Below are 24,746 nucleotides of genomic sequence, written 5' to 3' on the forward strand. Positions count from 1 at the left end.
GCATTTAGGTAATTATATGAGGTCATTAGACAGCCGGTTATGTTTACCTGGGTTCGTTTTTCATTTTAAACTTTCTTCATCGTTTGTCTGCCAGTTCGTGGTTTTATTATATTTTTGGTTTGTGTGTTTTTCTCTATCATCCCTTTCTCCAGCTTATCACTTGGGTGGGTTCTCTTTGTGCTCCTTTAAAGTCAAATGTCATGGGGGGGGGGGGGGAAATCGACTTTTTCCACATTCACGCCGCATGGAATGGGCGTGTCCGTCAGTCCCGGTGGGCGGGGCTTAGATAGGACAGGTGTAGAGCTCAAAGCGAACCTGTGCGTTGTGCGTGCCTCTGCCTGTGCGTGACAAACGGGACAGGTTTCTGTTTGGTTAATACTCGGGTTGTTTTTGTCTTTTCAGCGTTAGCTTAAACATACTTTTAGGTGTTTCCGTTTATTTGTTTACAATTTCTTCTTCCTCTGCTGCTGACTTGTTCTCCTCGCTGCTGTAGAGGACTTCTGTGTGAACTCAACATGCAGTTCACAACTTTCACTAAACCGTATTCAGTGTACACCAGCTGACCACTGGAGGACTTTATTTTTGTTTAATGAAACATTTGAAGAGGAGACACCTGTTAACCACACTTACCTGCATACCTGCTGTGGACTACTGCTGCCTGTTCTTTGAGCATAAAGCAGAATGAAAGCTTGAAAACAACAGATTTAAGAGGAAGAAAGCTGTTTATTCAGACCTGTTTTATTTATTTTTTGCACTAAAGATGGAGTTAGGCGGGCAGAGGACACTGAGCCTCGCACTGCTTTTGTTAATTGGTGAGTTATCATTCATATCACAAATGTTGTATTGACACTTTGACACCCTGCTTGTGTCTCTTCTGCACCTTCTTTAAAGGTGTTGGGTCGAAAATGTAAAGACGTGACTGTTTTGTCTTCAAATGAGTTGCAATATGTCTGGCATCACGGCTACTACAAATATAGGCCTACTGAGTAATTAAAACTCCCACTGTGTCTATCTTATATTAGTCCAATATATCTGTTTTATTCTCAGAGGAAAGTAGCCGACTTGAAAAGTACAAAACATCAATGCAGTAAATGTAAAAGTCATGCTTATTGTAGCTTTTAATTTTCTGCATGGCTTCTTTTATAACATTATACAAACTTTGGGTCCAATACGGACGTTTATTTTTCGCCTTCATTCTGGTGCTAAAAATGTAAACCTGCTTTAAATAATGGCTCCTGTCTCCGTGTTATTATCTAGTTAATCACATCAACAACTGTACTAACTGTGTGAATTTATGTCACGTTTTCTTTGATCAGCCAAAGCGGTAAGAGCAACCCAAAGTGCTTTACAGAGTGAAAAACAAAACATTACAAGCATTAAGAGCCATGAAAGAGACTTGACATTAACCAAAATGAAAACATATAAAATAAAGAAGAAGAAGGAAATATGTCATTAGATGTGGTGTAAGTGCATTTTCCTCTGATCTTAAGATGTTGTGAGAGTACACACTCGTACAGGCCAGAAGTATCACACACCTATTTACTCTTACTCTGTGGTGATTATTCCTCTTATTTCCTGTAAAGAGAAAGCTAGTGCTACAGTCAACACCTGTGGCCTTTAAGTATTTGGACACCCATGCGCCTGTTTCATTTTTAAACATTTCCCAAACAGTAAACATACACTCAGGTGGAAATCATCAGGACAGCCAGGTGTGCTTTAACACACTGAGGCTGCCTGCTTCAGCCTCTCTATGGCCAAACATTTATGTTTCACTTTTTGAAGCAAGGTGACGTTTTTCTTTCACGGCACAATACCAGCTCCATAAAGAAATGTCCCCATTGTGATTTCGAAGCCTTTAACAGCCTGCCCTGAGTCCAGATCTTTACTCCATGTTTCACCTTTAAAGGATCCAAAAAGTCGACTGTGCAACGCTGAATGGACAGAATCTGAACAAATCTCTTCAGCCGTCGAATTTAGACTCATTGATGCCCCCACGTTTTGGAATGACATGCTCAATAATCACATAAGGGTGATACTTTTACATTGTTTACATCCTTTTGGCTCTGCAGCCTGTCTGTTTGTCTACCTACAGGTGTGGGGAAGGAAGCAGCGTAGCAGAATGCAGCTCCGTCACATTCTTACTTTTCGTAAAAAGGGTGAATCACAACTTATTGCCCAACCTGCGTCTTCCTGTTTTTGTGACTAATTCTGTCGCTGCTTTTGTTTCCTTCCTCGAAGGAGATTAAACTCTGACAAAAGTGGAACACTCTGCTGCTCCAATTAAAAGAGCAAATGCACATTTTAGACTGCTATTTGTTTTGTTTTTTTCCTTCCTTGCCACCTGCCACCACATGTGTGATTAAGTTACTGTCATCCTGAGTGAACAGGAAAAGCTTGAATGGCAGCCTTGTGAAGCTGTGTTTGTCTTGAGTGTGTGTCTGAAGTCTTTAACTCTTTCTTGACTCTCTCTCCTCTTTCTTTATTTGTCTTTGGCCTCCTCTAAAGCCTGTTTCACTTTGAGTCTACCTCTGTCTTCTCACTTTCTTCCTCTCTTCTCTGCAATTAGGTCGCCCACACTGGAGGTCTTTGTCGACCAAATATAAAGTGTGTGTGTGTGTGTTTGTGTGTCCTGGCGCTCTGTGTCATCCCTCTGTCGATTCGTCCTTGCTGTGACAGTGTGGGATTTTCTCACTGTGGGATTTTGTCCTGTCCCATATTAGCTGTCCTGTAATCATTGATCGGCCTCATGAATCAGTAACCAAAAAAAAAAAAAAAAACTCTGTTCACCCCAGATATCAAAGGGCAAATGTTTAGTGTTTCCTCTTACACTCTATTCACTCATGTTCGTGAGTCTGTCCCACGCTGAGGTGAAGGCTTTTAATCAGTCTTAGTCATGAACGTCAGCTCACTGATGTTGGACCAGATCTCTGCTGTGTGGAAGCTTCTGAAATCACGTCATCTATAATGCCAAAACTGGAGAAACGGAAAGAGTTCTTTTTTTACATGAACAAGAGAAATAATATTTCCTAAACTCCTGGTGTGCATGCGTTAAAGGGACGTTTTGTCTCGCAATGAAGACATAAAACAGCATCAGTCGGTGAGGTTGTGCCAGAAGTTCCCACTTTGCTTCTTCACAACCAGAAAGAGTGCCGGACATTTAAAAGTCTGTTTTAATTAGCACAAAAAACCATGTCTAACTCCGGGTACTGAACAGCGTTTAGTTACGGTTATGTAACATGCTTCACGTTTGGAGGCTGTGGGTTCGAATCCGACCTCTGCCCTTTGCTGCATGTCCTCCCCCGCTCTCTCCTCCAAACACTTCCACTCTCTTCAGCCGCCTGACAAACCTGATGTTCGCCTAAACGACAGGAAACGTTGACATAGGGGGCGAGTGAACAATGGATACAGACCTTTCAAGAAAAAATGGCAGCTCTTTAATTTTCCTTTCATGTAACACCGAAATTATCTCGACTTAAACGTACAAGAGGAAAACCCCTGAAGCCGACACTAAAACCATCCACACATATTTCATCTGTCCTCTGAGCCACAGTAGCTCCCTGAGCACGTTTCTTAACAATAGGAGAAAGATTTCTTCGTTCAAAGCAAGAATTAGAAAACAGAGACGCTCTGTTGTTGAAGCTTTTAGCAGCATCGCCCTGCAGCGTCAAGCTCCTTTGTGGCGTTTGTTTGATTTCTGTGTGTCGGTGGTGTCATCACGATAGTTCAAATGGTGTCTGCCCGTAGGTGAGAAGGTCTTTGTCTACATACAAACGTGTCTGGAGTTTACTCAATGCATTATGGGATACGGTTAAACCCTCCTGTGATCTGATGATACAAGCTGTTAAAATGGGATGTATTGACTTTTTTGAAAGTTAAAGAATGATGATAAGTAATAAGTCGTCATGTGTACAGTACATTCATGATATCTGCATTGTAGACTTGATGGATACTAACGAGAACAACAACATAATATCACAGATTCATTGAGGAGTATGTGGCACATTTGAAGGAATAAGATAAAAAAATTGTTGCGTCATCTTTACGGAGTCTGAGGTGATGCCTTCTGATAGGTTGTTTCATCTGATCAACAACCTGTAAGTCCAGTTAACACAAAACACACAACAAGTCATAAAAAGACAGAACTGTAGATAAAATAATTTACAAAAACACAATAAGAGTTCAGTTTATAAACTATAATTATATATACATTTATATTCTACACATATGCAGACATAAATGCACATACTGTATATACCGTAAATTCCGTACTATTGAGCGCACCTGGATATAAGCCGCACCGGCTAAAAATAAGTAAATAAATGTATTTGTACATATATAAGCCGCACTTGATTATAAGCCGCAGGTGTCCACGCTATAACAAGAGCTATTTACACAGACGTAGGCTACCGGTAACATCCGCAAATACTGTAGCGTCCGTACGGACGTTAAAGGACGACGAGAGCGTTCAAATAATAACTTTTAATAACCCGATCACTGTCGGCCGTGACCACGCCGTTTACAGCAGAGAGCAACACACGTAACTTGCCGTAACAATCCAACTCTCTCCCCCAGCGTTCTCTCATACAGCCACTCAACACGTTCTCGCTGGTGCATTCACTGACTCTCCACATAATCGGAATTATGAACACATTATCAACTACTGACTTTACAACATGAACCGTTACAATACGAAGCCTAGCCGACGGTGTCTGTAACACGGCTGATGAAAAAGATGACCGTAATATATTTCACAAGAAAAAGTCCATCCATTCACTGCCTCAGAATGACTTCATTACTCACTTCCTCAGTCTCTGTTGTCGCTGTCAGTGTCATCTTAACGTGCAGCAGCTCTGTTAGCTTCTTTGACAGCCAGGTCGATCGCCTTTAACTTGAAAGCTGCATCATATGTATTTCTCCGTGTGTTTTCCATCATGAGGGTGCGTGCATGAAGCGCAAAATGACTGATATTAAGATCCGACGTGACGAAGTCAAATGTTTTTGCGGCAGAAGCTCATTGTCCCCCATAAAAAATCCATGCATTAGCCGCACCGGAGTAGAAGCCGCAGTGCTCGAAGTGTGAGAAAAAAGTAGCGGCTTATAGTCCGGAATTTACGGTACATGCATAAACTCCTACTGTATGTAAATAACTGTGAAAGAGACAAAGTATCATTTTATTTTCAGAGGTGTCAAGCAAATCAAAGTATTTGTGAGATTTCTTAAAGCTACAGACACAGAAACAGACTGTTCAGAGTGGATTTAATACACTTCACAGACATGTTTTGAGGAGCTCTGGGACGCATTTAAACCTGTTAAAAAGAAGCACATTATGTGACCTTTAAACAGAGCAGACACCATTGAGTGAGGTAACAGTGGATGAATCATAAAGACTGTAAAACAAACTGAAGGAGGAGGAGATATCCTCAGACATTATAATCCTGTCTGACAGTCCAACTCGTCAGCCATGCTTGCTGCATGAATCAGTGCTGATAGATTGAGATACATGTGGTGATCCTCTAACTTCTTTTTTCACCATTATGAGGTACAAATGTCAATTTTCACAATATTTGTTTTCAGTGACTAAATACTATTAAAAACTACTGATACTTTCAAACAGCCACCTGTGTACTTTTGTTTGAAGTACTTATTAGCAAATGTTATCATGCTAACAGTCTTGATATTGTTAAAATCTGCATTTTAATCTTCTTCTTTTTGAGCCCTTGAGCATCCTACTATACAACACAAAACATTGTGTTTCATGGCCATGCCAGGCCAACCTCCCAGACTCCCCCCTGTGCAGATAATAGATCTGCACAAATGATGGCAATTAGCTGATCAATGCTGTTCCTCTCTTTCTCTCCTCAGTGGCGTGTGTTCAGAGTGTGTTCGTGGAGCCTCTTGAGCCCGTCACCTCCGTGCTCTCTATGGCTGAGAGTCAGACCAGACTGCCCTGTCGATACCAGGTGGAGGCCGGGGAGAGGGTGGTGCAGGTCACCTGGTACAAGGACCTCCCGGACGGTGGCAAGGACATGATCACTACCGCTCACTTCACAGACGGGCGGCAAGGTAGGCTGCAGCGAGAGAGAGGAGATATACATATACACACTCACGTGTGTGTGTGTGTGTGGGGGTGTGTGTGGGTGTATATGTGATATAAGTACCCCTCTTTATACATTGGGGGGCCGCAGTAGCTCAGTCCGTAGGGACTTGGGTTGGGAACTGGAGGGTCACTGGTCCCAGTCCAACCAAATATGGAAATTTAGCCTGTATGTGTATTGGATGTTCATCAGAGTGTAAACGCATAGTTTCCCCTCAGGGATCAATAAAGTAAAAATAAACTAGAATAGAAGTAGTTTCAGGTTGGACTGATGTGGACTGAGCTACTGCCTCTCCTTTATTTAGCAATAATACTACAGTGGTGAGGTTGGATTTAAGCTAAGTACTTACAGTCTTCTGGATCAATATCTTACAGTTACAATAAGTGTTGGTATTTCAAACTGCTAAATACAATAAAAAACATCACTTATAAATAACTCTCAGGTTGAGGATGAGGATTACGTTGGGTGGTCTCCTGGACCACCTGGTAAAATTAATTAATTTGTTATTTGCAATTAAACAAAATAATCTTAGAGATTACAATCATAACATACCTTGACAACAAGCTTCTTTATCCGGGCTTACATATTCCCATGGGAAAAAAGAAGCTCGCATAAATGAGAAAGGAAAAGAGCCATATGAGACACTGCTCTGTTTGATTTGATTGTAAAAGGAGACATCGTTATAGGAGGGTTTTGATAACGTGCGCTCCAACATGTTGGCAACTTCAGTACACTGAAAGTAAAACTACATTACAGTAAATCAGTGCACTCAATGTCTGTCACAGTCAAACGTCATAGGTTGCACCTTTCAGTCACTGCGCTGTGATTTTAAATGTGTAAATATTCAGAAACCTAGCAACTCAGCACCACAGTGTGTTTTGTACTGACGTCACACCAGAAGCCTGTAAAGCTTTACACCTGGAATATTTGTCTGGAGGGTGGAGTCATGACGTTGTTGGATAAACGCTGTTTTATTCTAGCGGTGTCTAATAATATGATTCCTTTGATGAGAGATTATGCTTTCATCTTTGTTTCCATGTTCAGTTTAATTTATTGGTTTTGTTTAGGATGATGACTGCCTTTGTTTTGTTTGTCAGAGTTCGGGCGTTACGCCGGCCGAGTGAGGTTCGAGGGAGGGACTCCCACGGAGAACTCGGCTCTGCTCATCCCCAGCACAGAGGAGTCGGACGAGGGCAGCTACACCTGCCACATCTCCACCTTCCCCAACGGGAACTTTGAGCGGCAAATTTCACTCACCGTCTGGAGTAAGACTCTCCTCTCTCTCTCTCTCTCTCTCTCCCTCTCTCTCTCTCTCTCTCTCTCTCTCTCTCTCTCCCCAGTAATGATGTTTAACCTGTAATCATCTTCAGTGAGGAAAAAGTAAAGCCAGCCAGGGGAAAAATCTGCACTTTTCACAACATGGCCACTGCATGCAACTCTGACTGAATACTCAGCGTGTAAAATGAAAAAAATAGATTATTTCCTAACATCATTTAAAACGACATGAGGGAGTTAAAAAGCTTGTTGTGTAACACAGAGTGCAGGGTAAAAACACGGTATACATGTTTGTTGTAGCAGGAAAAGATAAGTTGTGCCAGATACCTTTTTGTGCCAAATAGAAATGATTTTCTGTCATTCATAGCGTACGCGAATAATACGACAGATTGATAGTTGCTCAGCTGTCAAAACACTGACAAGCTGCTATGTGACAAGGTGCAGCTCGGGCTCTAGTATGAAAATAAACAGGTTCAAACCACAGAGTTCAAGTCAGTGTTGTGCATTTCATACCTCTTAATTTGCATCGTAAAGGCTTTAAACTTCTAGCCTTTAGACTCCTCAAATAACTCTTTAAATGAAACCCTTTCAGAAATGATTTCTGTTATTTTAGTGACTACATGAACAGATACAAAGACAACAGCAGATGGGTCATTATAGCTAAATCAAGGACTGCAGAATAAAACGTAAAGTTACGTTAAAGATTCCCAAAAAACAAATCCAGGAGGCTACAATTAATAAAGTTGTTGTCTCGATGTTAGTATATGTCTTTGCTTTGTTCAGATCACCTTTTTAAATTCACATCATCCCTGGTGCAAAAACACCTGCAAGTATGATCAGACATGAAGACAGGTGACTTTTACCAAGCACCTGTTTGCCCTGGAGTTTCTAATCGGCCTTCACTATGTGGAAAATGTCTTAAACTTTGTCACACCTGTTTCCAAAACAAAGAAATGATATTGCATCTTCGTTCCTGGTTGTTTATGTCATGATTTAACTGTAACCACATAAACAACTGTGAGAAAGTTGTTTCCAATGGATCCGTCCTGCAGTAAACCTGCAATCATGCTCTCTGTTCTTAATGTCGTTATCGGTTAACATGTCAGTCATCACTTGGTGACAGCTCGACGTGTCCTAACCCGCCACAGATAAGACCAGACCTACAGAAATACGCAGGCCAGACAACCTCCAGCACTGAATATTCTCCACTCCTTAAACCACAAACATTCAACTATAACATGATACATTTGCCTACGAGGGAATCCATGAAGTAAAACTGTAGTCTTGTCTTGTAACATACAGATGAATGTCAGTTTCACAACAGCAAAACAAGACTTACATTTTTGTCTTATTTTTTGTTATTCTATACATTTTTGGGATTATCTGAGTCAATTTGATGTCTCGATTAACATTCGGTTATTCCAGCACAGATTCTGGAAATGATCTCAAATCTTGAAATACGGTACTGAAAATTCTTTCCCATCCAGAGAAGTTATAGTAAATACTATTTATATCACAAACAGATATTCTGCTGTTATAGAGCAGCAGAGGAAACTACTGTAAGATGAATCATGTGAGAACTAAAATGAGCAAAAGACCTAAAAAAGTTCTGTGTTGTCAACATCAGAGTTATCCAACCACTCATTCTTCACGACTTTGTTCTTAAGTTAACTAAAAGTAAAAATATTTAAATGTTATACAAACAGCAGTTCATTTTAAAATGTAGGTTTTCTGTGATATTTTTTTAGCACAGGATCGCAGGAGAAGGTGTGAGCCATACTGTTGCCATAGCAACGGTATGGCTCACACCTAAGTTTAGTTTGTTTCTAAGTGCTCAGCTTGTTTTGAGGGGAGGATGTCTTCAGGGTCCTGAGCCAGGACATAGTACAAACACATAGCAGTTATTTCCAATCCACAAACTGTTAGGAGTATAGCCTCAATCTGTAAAGTAATGACGATCATATATGTTACGCCTCCAGTATTAGAGGGCTACTTCAACAACTATAAAGAAAGAAGAACTACATTGGACCATCTCAGGGCTAAAGATGAAATTGTTCCTTCATTTTAGACTTTTCTTTTTAACTGTAATATTATCCCTGCAGGAAATCTCTTCCCAGATATCACCTGTCACTCAAACTCAGCGGGCTGTCCTATGAGCTCATGTCTTTGTAGAGTTTCTGTTTATAAAGCTTTTACATGTGGTACCATTTTCTTTGTCTACTAATCCATAATGGCTACTTCTGCTAATGCTAACTACCTGTTACGTCGTCTTTGTTAATAATCCAAACACTAGTGGAAAGATTTACAAGGCACTGAGAATATTTGCAACAGTGACTGATGTGATGACTATGGTGTGAATCAGGATCAGGCTAAACTAATTGATGACAGAGAGTAGCGAGGAGAGATCTACCAATGTGAGAGTATCGCTTTGGACGCGTTTGCACTTTGTTATGCAGGATTTTCTTCTCACACATTATCTGACTTGACTCGATGAAGTTTTTTAATTAGAGAGCGGTATGGCCTCCATTTGCACCCTGCATCTGAAAATGAATGAACTCCCTCTACGTTTGAAAGATCAGTGTTGTCTCGTCTCTCTTTTTTTGGTCTGAATCCATTTGCAACATCGCTTCTTGCTCAAACTTGCCCCTGTTGTACGAGAACAATCACTACACACTCATGGTTAAGTAGAAATAATAACTCTCACCTTGGATCATTTCAGGTAGAGTCAAAATAACCTTAGGCGTGATTAAAGTGTCTAGAAAGTAATAATTAGTGGATTAAATAAATGCTGGAAAGTATTAATTAAATCTTAATGCAGTAACAATGCATAACTGTCGGAAAGTTTCACAACATAAGTGTTTTGGATCAGCCTCATTCCAACTACCTCAGGCTGCATGTATGGATGTGCCATGCTGAAGAAGCTGGACTTCCTGTGCAACCTGATGGGGTTGCAGGTACTGCCTCATGCTGCCATAGTGACAAAGACACGAGCAGACCACCAACCTGGAGAAGAGTCAGTCATAGGAGGATGAAGGAAGAGAAATTGTCAGTAGTCAGTGTTGTGTTTTTTGAAGACTTCATTTGGCATGGACGTCACAGAAACACTGGATGAACCGGATGTGCTGTTTAAGTGTTTGAGCAAACATGTTGCTTCTCAACACAAAACAATTAGGATAGGAAGAAGTGTCTTGCTTTTGCTTCGCCATTGAACTCATTGTCACTTTCATTTTGCACCATAGCAGCGGAAACAGCTTCCTAAATGGACAGATTGATATTCCTCAAGTTTAGCTGACTTGGTATTGGACCGTTACGATTAACTGTTTCTTTAATAATTTTTAAGCTGTTTACTTTTTGATCATTATACAATCAACAAAATGTCAGTGTATCTCCTCTCAGTTGAAGATAGTTCAATTAAAAAAAGAAACTTAAAAATTAAAAACATAAGCAAAAAAGCATTTAGACACGGCAGCAGTGATACATAAATATTATTAAATAGTCTGTAAACTGCTCTTTATTTGCACTCTGCTCAACATAATGAGTCAGACGAACATTTAAAGAGTTTATTTTCTCGAGGGTACAGAGGGAAAAGCAAAACCAGTTCTGATAACATCGTCCTCAACTGTAAGCTCTCAGACTCAACTCAGAGAAAAACAGCTTTGAAGTGTCAACCTGCATATTTCTGAACATTAAGTTTCACACATGTTTGAGTGAAGTGTGAGCACTTTTTAGTCCTGTACTCACCTGTTGCTCCTCTTCTGCAGTTTTACCCATCTCGTCCCTGGAGCCGGTTCTCCTGGTGGAGGGCCAGCCGTTTGGTTTGGCCGCTTCCTGTCGAGCTGTAGGCCTCCCGCCTCCCCGCCTCTCCTGGGACACCGACCTGCCGGGTCATTCTTCAAACCGCACCAGTGCGGGCGGGTCCGTGTCCAGCCACTACTCCCTGCACCCTCTGCGCAGCATGAACGGGAAGAAGCTGGACTGTTTGGTGTGGCATCCCGGCCTGGAGCAGCCGCGCAGGATCTCCAACCGCCTGGTGGTTCAATGTGAGTACAACTGATAATGCTGCCTTATATCGAAGCCCAAATAGACTAACAGGGGAGCAGAAGTACTGCAAATTAAGTCTTTATTAAAATGTTCATTTGTCTTCTGGTCAAAACTTTGCAATTTAGCTATTGTGCTGATTCAGACATACGAATGCACTGTCCCAATTTGAGTTGAGATTTTGAAGGAAATCTTAATGATTTTTGAGGCTGAAATAAAATATAATGGCGATGATGAACAGATAAATAGACCAACAAAGACTAACTCTTGTCAGAGGAACTTTATTACCTGGAGACTTGAATTAACCAGGAAGTAAGGAAATCAAGAAGGACATTTTGTGCGTGAAAGGAATAATCTGTCAAGCTGCAGGTGAAACTGAAATATTTCCCCCGAGAAAGATAAGATCAGATAAGGAGATAATAGAGAAACGTGAGTTAAGTGTGGAAACGTTGTGATAATTACATGTCTTTGTGATCCAGAGAAAGTGAGTTGTGCACCAGCAGGCAGCCATCAAACTGACTTTGGATCAATATAACTTGACTGAGTTCAAAAGTGAACAGAAAGTGAACATAAATAAATATATTATACTTCCTTGAACTGTCTCACAGCCTTCTCCTTTCATTTTATTCAGTTTCAAACCTTAACTTAAGACCATGCAATGATGTCAAGTTTTTAAAAAAGAGCACAAATAAAACAGCAAGGAATCGTGACTCACACACTGCACTCATTTCAGATCGTTGTCTTAATTTGACCAAGAGAAACAAGAGTGCCAATCTCGAGAGTGTGTTGTTAATTATTTCACCTTCTTTATTTTTTCAAAACGAAAAAGAAGATTTTCCTTGTGTTGAATTTAATGTTCCTTTTATATCTGAGACAATCAGCACAATCTAAATCAAGCATTTCATTCAACTTTACAAACTGGACATTTGCTCATATTTTCATACTTTTATCTTCTGTTCAATATTCTCCAGCCAATATTCTTAAGCCAAGTTATTTTGGCTCCTCCCCCTCATGTTTGATTCAACCAATGACATTTATTTCTTCCCTGCAGACATTTGTGCAGCTCAGCCTTCCTTCTGGGTAAATAAATGGGCGGCAGTCGACTAAACATTAGACAATATTGACAGGTTTGATCTCTGGCTGGGAAAGTTTAGGGTTAGAGTTAGTACTGACAGACATGTTGCTTGCGCGAACAAATACTGTAAGAGCAGACAAACAAAAAGACAAACAACCTTAGTCTCAGGTCTCTCAGAAGAAAAAAACCACCCTGTGTGGGTAATCAGCTTTGTGAGAGTCCCATTAGAGTCACTCAGCTAATGAATTTGAATTAGAATTATTAGTTGTGTTTGAATAGTAACGTTGTTTTAAGGCGACTAAATATGAAATGTCAAAATTAGTTGAAATGATGCTTCGTCTTGTGTTTCTTCGCCTTGAATTTCCCTTGGGATCAAAATCTATCTAAATTGGAGAAAGAACATTTTTCAAATGTTAATTTCTTCTTCCATAAAACATATTTAACATAAAGGTTTTGTCCTCGCTCTTGCATGCTTCACATCTGTTGAACATTGTTTTTGTCCTCGCTTGCTTATGTCTCTGTTTTCTTGTTTCAGACCCTCCAGACGCCACCATCACTGCTGGTACTGATGACTGGTTTACAGGTTTGGAGCGAGGCGAGCTGACGTGCGGCAGCGGAGGAAACCCCAAACCTGACAACATCACCTGGACACGGTAGGCTGCTATCATCATATATGTGCTGCTAAGTTGCTTTTTACACGGTACTGGAATGTGTCTCCATACCTACATAAGCCGCCACTAACACATATACACACCTGTGGACAACAAAGAAGGGCGCCTTTCTGCACCAGCTCAGTGCACAGCAGAATAAAAGATATGGTGTCGTGTTGCCCAATTTGAAGTCGGAAAAAGAGCGAGGAAGATATTTTCACACAGGGAGGGAGTGCACGACACAAGGAAGAGCAGGAGACACATGCTAAGCACTTAATCATAGAGCCATGCTTTAAATATCACTGTAATGCCTGCTAAAACACAGGGTCTGCACTTTAATTAGAGACACTGCAGCAGCCATTACAGCTGCGACTGAGCACACAATGATTGAATGGGCCGAGGAAAACATATTTCACACGAGACAATCTTCAAATATTAAGAATAAGTCGGCAAGTTGGGCACCAAATTCTTTCAAGAACTCCTGAGTTTTTGTTCCGACATGAGGAGGCGTTCATGTGCATTTAAAAAAAAAAAAAAGTATTTCATTATTTTAATTATTAATTATCCTCTGCAAAGATAAAATAATCTTTTTGTAGGAGCAGCTAGGGTTAGGGTAGATCTGGTAAAAGATTACATTGAGAGTTAAACCTCATGGACAAAACCAGAATATTTCCACCAGAAAATTCTGGAAACTTTTTGATGTGCTTCCCACATTAATGAATTTTTTTTAATTTTGTTTGTTAATTTTTCTTTTTTTTTTTGCAGCCTTGACCTTCTTCTGTTCTCTTTTTATGATCTTGGGGCAAATTAGTAAGCACACTGACATCAAATGTTTCTCACTTTTTAAAGCTTTAATGGGCTACATAGCTTAAACCTGCTTAGAATTTAAAGCTCCAATGGTAACAGAATATGTCGACTTACAGCTCCTTCCATTGTCTCGAATCTTTCTGGCTGCTAAAGGTGGATTACACACCTTATCTCTATCATTTCTCACAATCTGCTCTGTGTCAGGTTCAATCTCTACCTGCGACTCTGAGGATAAAAGGCTGGTGAGAGGAGCTAGGTGGGGTTTAGAGAGGAGAAATCTGAGCTGGCTCCAGTTATAGGCTGGGTGGGGGGGGGGGGGGGGGGGGGGGATGTGGTAGTGGTGGAGCAGCATTTAAAAAGCTGCTGCAGCAAAGTGAAACCTGGGGCAACATGAGCCCTCTCTGTGGACCTGATCAGAAACTGGCTCCATTATGTGGAGTGTCTTCAGCGGCACAGTGTGGGACTCAGTTGCAGGCCCCGCTCTAAATCCCTCAAACCTGCTATTTCAGATCAATGGGTGCCGTCTGTACGCTCAGGAGGTTTTCCTTCAGGTGAATTGATGGTTACAGTCGGCACTGAACCTGATCCTGTGTTGTGTTTACTTAACCAAAAAAACCTCTGTAATTTCACACTGCAGTTTTATATCAAATGTCATTAAATACTTGTGCATTTCCTCCTTCAACATTTAAACATAGATAGTTTGCATGGTTTGCACTTTGTTTGTCGTTTCATTTTTCAATCTCCCACGATGAGTCACAGCTTTTTGTTTCAAGCAGTGACTCATCGATTCTGTATTTTTTGATCCTCGGGTTCACCTCTGTTACGCATCATTTTAAAACGAGTGTTGACCTTAACGTCCCATCGTCCACAGGAGAGGAGGAGCTTTGCCAGATGGGGTGTCTGTGATTGGAGGAAGTCTTGTGTTTGGGCGGGCCGTCCGCATGAATGACAGCGGGGTCTATGAGTGTGTGGTCAGGAACAACGTGGGAGTAGGAACGGGAGAGTACCAGTTGACAGTAACAGGTAAGTGTTCGAATATTCTCAGCTTTATAGGTGGCTACAGTAAAGTCACTCAGGATTAAAATGACAAACAGTGCTGCTTCTTGTTGGTAATTTAGAAGAAATTAGATGATGGAAATGATCTTCTCTTCATTTCAAGAAACTGAGCACATTTTCTGCCCCCTTGTGGTGGATTGGGGACACACACACACACACACACACACACACACACACACACACAGATCTTATTTAATCTGCTGCATGTAACTTTTTTGTTGGAGTTTGAATGTGTTGATGTGATGAGGTTCATCTTTGTCTTCTTACAGAAAAATCTCAACAGATACTCATCGACAACCAGCTGCTGATCATTATTGGAGCGTCGGCTGGAGCTCTGGTCATGGTGCTGATCATCGTAGTCCTGCTGGTCAACCGCTACCACCGACTCAGGAACAAGAAACTCGAGAGGCAGCTCAGTGAAAAAACGTGAGCTCACACACATTTTTTGGATAACTGAAGAAGCTGGAACTACTTTAACCATTGCTGTGACCATGATGACAGTTTGCAAGCTTTTTAAACCGTCTTCATTTTAGTCTTATTGTCTTTTTTTTTTGTCCCAGGGAGGAAATGAACAGCTTCTCCAGACAAGCCTCCCTCAGAAGAATCAACTCTGTGAGCACAGACCCCAGAGTGCCGGTATGCACACACACACACACACACACACACACACACACACACACACACACACACACACACACACACACACACACACACACACACACACACACACACACACACACACTCCACTGCTGAGACCAATAGCCTGCAGGCTTCAAACAACCAGCTTGACACACCCGCCCCTAGATCGGGCTTAGCCAGGGTGGAGCCGCTGGCATCTCGTTGTTGTCGAGGACGATGATTACAGGCTGCTGCAGCTTCAAACATACAACATACAGCATGCTGAGTTCAAAGACAGTTGTTGTTGATATTTTATATTGTACGTGATTCAATGTATTGATCCTTTTTGTGTTTATTCTCTAAAACTTTCTCTCACTGTGTCTGTTCTGTGCAGGCGGAAGATTACGCCATGCTCAGAGTAGATAGCCGAATGAAACACAGTGAAATGTCTCTGGTGAGTTTCTTACATGTGCTTTTTTTAAAGATTGGGGGGGAAAGTCATACATGTGCACAGGGGTGATGTAGAGTGGGATGAAGGTCAAAAGAGTTTGATTTGTCATTGTAAAAGAAAATTAGCGTTCTGATGCTAGTAAGCCTTTAATTTTCATGGGGACTTGTTGTGTTTATTTGGTTGGACAGCGGGTAGAGGAGGAAATCAGGAACGAGAATCACAGGAAGGAAAGTAGCCACAGGTCAGACTCGAACCTGAAATACCTGCTTGAAGGATAATAACCTCTACTTGAAACACTTTTATGATTCTGGTCAGTAAAATAGAAGGACAGACTTCTGATGTGAAGGAAAGAAAATATAGTTATGCTTACTAATAATCACTGCAGCTAAAAAAATAATTATAATTAATGGAGGCAGGAGAGCCAAAAATCTTCTGTGCTCCAATTTAAAAATGTACAATTAAAAATCCTTTCATAAGGAGATTAAATAAGATGGTGGGGTGTATAAGTTTGAAGCTTTTAATGATTTTTAAGGGAGTTCATGTCAGAAAAAGGAGATAAAATGACAATAATTCTAATGTTGCTAAACTGAAAGTCATAAAGTCATTTATGAAGCATGATATTGAATCTCATTTAATACAGAATTTTTGTTTAAGGAGCATAATCATAAATCTGCAGGGTGAATGCCTAATATATGTATTTTAAGTGTAAAAAAAATAAATAAAAATAAACCCCAGACCTAAAAGGTTGCATCATTCAACAGCTTCTCATTCCCCTCATTAAACACTTTACCTCAAGAAGAGAATAATAAAAGTGTTACAGCTGCTTCATTTTCATAGAGTGGAGTTGTGATTGTTTTGCTCTCCTCCCTTCCTACAGGAGCGGCCCATCTACAAAGGCAGCCAGTCCACTCTGGGGGGGAAGTGGGGGCCGGCAGGGGGGGTGGAGGTGGATGAACTGGGGCGTCCCGTCGTCTGGCACGATGGCAGAGAGAGCCTGCGAGTGGCAGAGATGGACGGAGAGAAGGAGGAGCGCAGGAGAAGGGTGGAGTCGTACCTGAAGAGCAGCAACATGTCACTGGTATGTGTCAGCCTCTCGGAGTTTCGTTATGTGTCATGAGGTTTGTTGTTGAGTCCACTGATGCATCGGCATCATCAAGGTGAGACAGTGTCATGGAGAAAAAGCTAAGGACTACAAACAAAACAGAACAAAGAAGTCTTAGTGATTCGTTTCAATATTAAAATATCGTCCGACATTATCTTACAATTATGTAAAATAGAATCAAATGTACAGGGCTGGGTTCAAAGTTACGAAAATGTAGAAAAGATCACATTTCTTCTATTCTGTTAATCATTATGACTTCATGCTACCGCAGCTTTACTGAAGGACAACACTCTTTAAATGCTGTCTTTATGTCATGGCAACCATCATGCATCGACTCCAGAGAGAAGGATAAGACAGCTGTCTCCAATGATTTGAATTTAAACTGCAGTACCAATTTTAAACACTAGGCGTCAGAGTTACAAATGCCTTCTTTAAGATTTTAAGCTGATTAAATGACCTCTATAACAACTATAAATTTAAAGTCCTTCAAGGAATTTGTCTCATTTAAATTTAGAAAACCAAACTCAGGCATCAAATGTATCTATATTCCTTTTAAACCAGGACTCAGGTCTGCCCTCTTCCCTGGTTCCTCTGAAGGCCCCGCAGGAGGACGGCCCTGAGCCCAGAGAACCAGACCTGGGTCACCTGAGGGAGGGAGAGTCCCCGCCTGAGTGGGCTACCACCCAGTCTGCAGAGGAGGAACGAGGTGATGGGGATGATGAAGATGACAACAGCTCCTATCAGATCTCTGAGGCTCTGACAAATCACTTCTACTACAGTAACGGGGTCCTACGGCCCAGACCGCACTCCAACGCCATCCTGCTGCATCCCAAAGGACAGATCATCTAGAGCACGGACTCTCATCCGAAACACGAGAGCGAGAGGGAGAAGTTAAGAGACCTCAAACGAACAACATTATTGTTGTGTGCACAGTGACCACCGTGGGTGAACTAACGTTGATTACTTTTTCACCTCTGTTTTTTGAGTTTACAAACACTATCAAATAATTACAGAAATGTTGAGGCACGTTGTACTTTTGAAAGCTCACAAACTGTTGAGATTTCTAAAAGATAGGATCCAGGGACAGTGTTGCTCATGGTTATCAATTAGCCCTATGATTAGATGTCCTCTAATTCTAATAAATTCTAAGATCCACTGAAGGACAATAGGAAGCCAAGCAACCTCTCCCTTCCACAAAGTGCTATATACTGAACATGTAAGGATGAAGGGTCCTGTTACAATGTGTTTACCAGAAAACTTTGTATCCACAGTTTCTGCTATCTAACATATGGACACTTTTTTTTTATTTTATTTTTTATACACAAGGTGTTCAAAAATCCAGCCAGTTCCTTGTTTACATCAAATACAGATCTACTGTGTTGACAATTTAGGATTTAAGGTCACATATTATACTCATTTACAAAATGCACAACACGCGTGTGAAGTCTCGTTTTGAATCCACTCTGATCCTGTATTTCATCATGTCTATAAATCCCTCTATTTCAGCCGTGCTCAGAACAGGCAGCGTCTGTAGCTTTAAATGTAAACGTGTCACCCACCTGGGGGAGGGGCTACTGCCCTTTGTGATGTCATGAAGGGAAAAGTGCAACAGGCAAAAGACGGACGGGATGGACTTTTGTTATAATCGGGAGGTCTGTAGACGGACTGGGGAACATATTTCTGACTTTTAAGTTCACTCATATTTTCAGCTTGGATGCTGGAAACACAAAGTGACAAGAGGCTGTATGTATTATATATGTACAAATTAATATTTTAGGAGCTTCTGTTTGTTTATGATCGTGTTTAACAGCTTCACGCAACAACAAAAAGGCTGTAACCCCTGAGCTAAAGCACGGACACACGGGTAGATGTTGATGGACGGACACAGCTAATGTGACTTCACTGACCGAGTCGTCTACAATACTCTCAGAGCACGTCAACGAAACAAACAGATGAACCATGTGTGTGTATATATCCTTGTGTACAGTGTTTTATATCATTCAGTGTTTTTTATGTTACTGAGAAACTGACGTGTAACTGCTTCAATGTTTATTCATAAAAGTGCAGCATAAAAACAAAGTCACTTTGTATATTTTTATAACCAGCGACGATGAAACTTGTTACAGCTCAGACATGAGGTTAAAGGGATGTTCACTGATCACAGCTGTAGAGGTCATGAAACGTTTGTATTAGACAGACTGCTGGGATTTCCTCTTTTATCTTCTGACGCTTACAGTCATGAACAAAAACAACTCAATGTGAAATACAAGTGGAAAAGAGAGACGCACTGTTCTGTGATGGCGTTGAGCTTTTCATTTCTTTTAAAGTTCGATTAAAAAAAAAAAGTTAATCTCTCATTCCTGTAAGGAAAAATATGAAGGCTTGGACAGAAGCAATTTAGCAAAGCCAAGCCTGGAAACAGGGGGAAACAGCTGACCTGGCTCCGTCCAGCAGTAACAGTATCTACCTGGCAGAACCAAAGTCTCAAACACTCCCCTTAACCTGCTGTGTTGTTCACTTTACGCACAAACTTAAGTGTGCACTAAACGTGAACAGCTGGGTAGATTTTAAACACGAGTTTAACAGAAAACTGGTTAACTGGTGAGTGTTAGGAGACCTGGGGACCTTTGACGAGAGTCTGGTCAGCTGATTCCTCTTTTCAGTTCTTGTGCTAAGCTAAGCTAACTGGAGACCTGTGGTAACATCAAATGCTAAACTTAAAGAAAGTGACATAAGAGGAATATTTGTGAAAATATTCAACAGTTTCTTAAAATGCAGATAAAAAGTTCTGTACTGGACGACAAGAGGAGACTATCTGTGAACCCCCGTTAAGGTCGCTCTTCTCTGACTAATGAACTAACTTCACTGCAGAGCCAGACATGAGAAAATAAATAATGACAGGAGAGATGCGTTTCTCATTATGCACTTTGAAAATAAAATCAAAATGTCAAGTAGAAAAGGAAAAATGTTGAGAATTACAATATTGTAAAATTTTGACTTTATTCTCCAAATTATATTCACCTTTTTCTTGGGATTGCATAATAATAAAAAAACTCTCCCTCTTCTTATTTTTTCCACGTGCCTGGCTCTATCCATCCTCTGTAGACTTATTAATGAGCAGCTAAAACATCAATTTGTAAAATGATAAAATGAGGAGTGAGCTTTTTGTTGCATCTGGTCCAGGAATATTTGTATAAAAGTATTTGTTTGTTTGCTTGTTAAACTTGGCTGTTGATTCACTGACAACCCAAAAAATGATGGAAAGGAAGCAATGACACAGGACATCAGAGGTTCTACTGTCACAGTTCAGTTACAGCCGCTCAAACACAAACCCACACTGCATCACATCAATCAGATTAAACACTGATTACTGTCCTTTTGTATGTCGAGCTGCGTCGCCAGGACTGGATGCGTTTAAAACTCTTTGCTCAGACTTAAAATCAACACATACGAAAGTTAGTTTTTTGTTTTGTTTTGTTTTTTAAACAAAGCTTTGTCAAGGTTATAATGAATCTTAAAAATAACAGATTGCACAGTCAAATCACTCAGCTACATTACTGTCTTTGTATCAGAAACAAACTCCATTTGTTATGGACTCAATGTAAAGGTCACAGAGATATTCCTCGCTCTCTCACTCGTCCACTTCCGTTCAATCAAACGGCGTTTTGGGCGAGAGCGTCTTTGTGAGTCCGTTGGTGAGTGCGAAGGTTGCTCCTCTGTGAGAAATTCTTGCCGCACGTTTCGCACGTGTACGGTTTCTCTCCCGTGTGAATTCGCTGGTGAATCTGCAGATGGCTGATGCGGTCGAAGCTTTTCCCGCAGAAGGGGCAGATGAACCATTTCTCCCGTATCGGGCGGCTCGCTATCGTTTTGTGCAGCTCGGGGTCGTTTAAGAGTACCAATCTGTGATCAGGGTTAAAGGCTGCAAAGTTTTTAGTGTGTGGTTTGTTGAATCGGATAGAAACTCCTCTCTCTGGGTGATTTATTGCTCCTAAAGGCTGACTCGGCTGAGCTTGGTTAAAAGACACGGGAGTCCTTGATTTACTCGATGCTCCTTGTTGGTTATCTCGGACAAACACGTCTGGGTAAGCCGTCTCTGCCGAGTTATCAAAAATGTCCAGCGCGTTCTGAATGAGCAGGATTTCAGAGTCCAGGTTTTGTGACAGCTGCTTTGGTTCTAAGAAGCACTCCGAGTCCTCAGCAGCGTCGCTATCTCCAACTGACACCAACGACCACTGCTGGTCCTCCTGCTCCTCCACAACCTCGGCGGGTTGGAGGTCCAGATCCATCTCATGGTGGACCGCTCCATCGTTAACACTCTGATCAGAGTCCACCACCTGCTCCACGATCTGCACGTCGTCCTCGTCTTCGAGCTTCACGATCAAGTCGTCGTCGTCGTCTCGACTGTCGTTCTCACGTTGGTCAGACCTCAGCGGCTCCGTCTCTCTATCCTGTGTCTGGGAAGGTGGCGGTGTTCTCTGATTGGCTGTGGGGTCCGACGTCTCTCTGACACTCTGCTCGGACGACAAAGTCTGGACGGAATCTATTATCGGCCCTGAAACAACAGAGCAGGTGAACTTTGTAAACATTTGTTATCCCAGACGGCGCTTACAGTCATTTTTAAAGACGATCATTTTGCTTTGATGCAAAGCGATATCCACAGTAATTTACACAAACTGGTACACAGGTAAGGCACGGAAGAAGAGTACAATTTAAAAGTGGATTTGCTTCAATAAAGATACAATTGCACAGAATGTTTTTAACATCTAAAATATTGAGATCTTCTGCATTCCTTGTATTATGATATATTGAATATCTTACGGTTGTGTGATGTTGATTGAATATATTTTTTTCTGGATCAAGAAACTGTTTTCTCTGGTTTCCAAACAGACATTCAGAACATCTAACTAAATCTTTCCTGTGACAATTATTACGATTATTTTCAGGACAGAGTCACGTGACGATATGTCCAATCAGCAACATGGCAGCCATGTCCATCATTTGGACAAATTGTGTCACCGAACAAAATGAAGTCGGATGTAAACACTGCGGAAAAAACTGTTGTGCAAGAAATACATTTGCTATATAATTCCAAACTAAAATGTGTCATTTTCATTTCAGGAAACTTTGATTTCAATAAATGACCATAAATTAGTTCATCAGATGTGCAATCTTTCATTAGAAATAAAGATCCCACATTTAATAGTTGAGGATAGTTACAGTAGAGCTCATGTCAGGGAACTATTAGGGCAAAAAAAAACTTTCAATCGTTTATTAATCGTAATCGAGGTCAAATGTTCGATTAATCGTGATATATATTTGAGTAAACATCACCCAGCCCTAGTGATGTCTTGTATGTTTCAGTTGTAATTCTCACCGTCACCGGCAGGCGGCAGCAGCTTGCTCTGCTGCTCTCTGATGGATGAAGATGATGAAGACAGATTTGTAGTCGGAACCGTCAAACGCTCGTTTTCCATCAACTTTAACTTCCTGTTCAGCGCTTCAATCTCGTTTTCTCTCCGTCGCAGCTCCACCTGGACGAGAGTGAAGCCGTCCTCCCACAGTTTGCTAATTTCTAACACGGCAGCTTTAGCTAACATCTCCATGATCGAGGTGAGCTTGTTCTGGAAAGACAAACAGTTCGCCATGTCGCGGCGGGGGTCAAGCACGTGACGTAACCTAGGCAACGTGACGACCTTTTAAACCCCTAAAGTCCTACCTGGGAGGAATCACCCTAACAGTGACAACTTCGTCCTTTATAGGTTACATTACAGGCACAGTTTGAGGTGAAAAACATGGAAGTGTAATACAATAGTAACCGGAAACACTGTACGTCACGTGACGGACGGCACGTACGAAAGGACAAAATTTCTCAAACAAAACAAACCGACTTCATCGAATGAATATCCGACAGGCTGTGCACTGTCGTCTATGAGTGGACACTTAATTCATATCTGCTGATAAATAACGATGAGCATGTTTTTTTTACCTGCTCTGTGTAAAGTGTCTTGATAAAACACCTGTTGTGAATTGACAAATCAATATACAAACAAAAGATTGATGATGATAAAGATTGATAAAGGACTGTAAGAATAAAAACTGCGCCCTCAACAGATTGAAAGTTTGTGTTGACTGAAAGGAGAAAGATGAGAGTCCAGGGTCAGATACCTCCCTGAATAATCCCTGACTCCTTTCAGTCCTATATTTAACACAAACACTACATGATGGACTGTTTCCTCCTTTCCACACTGACACAGACCAGCAGGGCTTTTTATAGGCAGTGCAACAAGTTAAAAAAAAACAAAAAAAACAGACTATAATAACATTATAACGTTTTTGAAAAAAAAAAAACCTAAACAAACAACAAAATTGTAAAGTTAAAAAAAAACAAACAAACCAAAAAAACCATTATGTTTTTGAATGTGAATTTGAATGTTTTTAAAAATGTTTTGTTCAATCTCCTGCCCTACAGATAGAGATCACTGTACGCCACAACAACCACTTTCATAAGAACAGTTTGTAACCCAGGCTGTCACTCTGATGAACGCTGAACAGTCAGAGAGTGTCAGACCTGTCGCTGTGGAATAACCCTGGAACTAAACTGTCACTGTGAATGCACAAATAATATTTAATTTAAATGATCATCTACACAAAATCTATACTGTACATGTAAAAGTACTACCTTGTGTTTAAGTCATTATCCTTTTGCACTCACCACTGCACCATTGTCTTATTCATTCAGTACATATTAGTCTTTAATTACCTGTTTATATTTGTCGTTAGTTGTTGCTATTTAATGTTTCATCGTACAAAGAGAGCACAGTCTACAGAAGTTACATTTCTTGTGTGTAAAAAATACCTGGCCAATAAAGCTGATTCTGATTCTGAAAAGCAAGGAAGGAAGACTTAATTTGACGATTAATTTAAGCTCCTGAATAACCTCCTAAAAGGGGTTCCATGCAAGAAGTAGGCTACTGTAAGTAACCTCCTTCTATACTATTATTTTTTTAATGAAATATCAGTAAAAATCCCACTTATAGTATTCAAAATGAAAGTGTTCAATACCATAAAATGTCACCTGTGACTCTAATTCAAATGTTTACAAGTCCCTGTATGAACAAAGTCTGGAAATTGGTCTGATAGCTGGAGAAGTGCCAGTCCACTTCCTAAGCTATGCAAAGGCACAGAATGTGAATCCCCCCAGCAGCTCAGGAGCACACGCTGCAGGCAGTCCCCTCCCTGCATGTCCATATAGATCCTGTTTGTGCAAGTGTGTATTTCAGCCTGTGTGTGTGTGTGTGTGTTCAATATCATAGAGAGTAAAACTGAAATTCCCATGGCGGGATTAATACAGTAAAAATACTTGATATCATGCATTATCATGAAATTAGGATATTACCAGCAATAAGAATAAATAATGTTCATCATCAATTATCAATGATGATCAAACATTCCTTTTTTAAATCTACCATCATGTTTTAAACATTAATTACATTAGTTTTTATCAACGTTTTTCAACAGTCACAAGGGATACATCGCCTAAATGAAGCGACCATTGAGGAGTGGAGATGTCGAGCAG

General features: G+C 40.8%; 2 protein-coding genes across 3 annotated transcripts; one reads left to right on the top strand and one right to left on the bottom strand.

Moving 5' to 3' along the window:
* The first annotated feature begins 259 nt into the window (after nt 1-259).
* Nucleotides 260-19,246, top strand: nectin4b (nectin cell adhesion molecule 4b). Of its 2 annotated transcripts, none has more exons than XM_079349149.1 (11): nt 260-812; nt 5,863-6,063; nt 7,193-7,360; nt 11,132-11,410; nt 13,019-13,136; nt 14,812-14,963; nt 15,266-15,422; nt 15,557-15,632; nt 16,009-16,068; nt 16,943-17,143; nt 17,765-19,246. In XM_079349149.1, the coding sequence occupies exons 1-11, from the start codon at nt 761-763 to the stop codon at nt 18,014-18,016; spliced, it is 1,716 nt and encodes a 571-aa protein (XP_079205275.1). In that variant the 5' UTR covers nt 260-760; the 3' UTR covers nt 18,017-19,246. The 2 variants fall into 2 exon arrangements, with proteins under 2 accessions (XP_079205275.1, XP_079205274.1); XM_079349148.1 differs by having other exon boundaries at nt 261-812; nt 17,729-19,246.
* On the bottom strand, nt 19,202-23,425 carry LOC306827370 (uncharacterized protein). The gene is made up of 2 exons (XM_079349150.1): nt 22,545-23,425; nt 19,202-21,722 (listed from the first exon to the last, which is right to left on the bottom strand). The coding sequence occupies exons 1-2, from the start codon at nt 22,813-22,815 to the stop codon at nt 20,821-20,823; spliced, it is 1,173 nt and encodes a 390-aa protein (XP_079205276.1). The 5' UTR covers nt 22,816-23,425; the 3' UTR covers nt 19,202-20,820.
* Nucleotides 23,426-24,746: the final 1,321 nt, after the last annotated feature.

The sequence above is a fragment of the Symphodus melops genome, assembly GCF_947650265.1.
Source record: "Symphodus melops genome assembly, chromosome: 7".
Taxonomy (NCBI): Eukaryota; Metazoa; Chordata; class Actinopteri; order Labriformes; family Labridae; genus Symphodus; species Symphodus melops.

Bases quoted from the DNA above. Each gene is read 5' to 3' on its own strand.
- LOC306827370 (XM_079349150.1), bottom strand. From the start codon at position 22,815: ATGGCGAACTGTTTGTCTTTCCAGAACAAGCTCACCTCGATCATGGAG. The intron at 21,723-22,544 runs GTGAGAATTACA...CTGTTGTTTCAG, and splicing joins GCTGCCGCCTGCCGGTGACG to GGCCGATAATAGATTCCGTC.
- nectin4b (XM_079349148.1), top strand. From the start codon at position 761: ATGGAGTTAGGCGGGCAGAGGACACTGAGCCTCGCACTGCTTTTGTTA. The intron at 6,064-7,192 runs GTAGGCTGCAGC...TTTGTTTGTCAG, and splicing joins CTTCACAGACGGGCGGCAAG to AGTTCGGGCGTTACGCCGGC. The intron at 15,423-15,556 runs GTGAGCTCACAC...TTTTTGTCCCAG, and splicing joins AGGCAGCTCAGTGAAAAAAC to GGAGGAAATGAACAGCTTCT.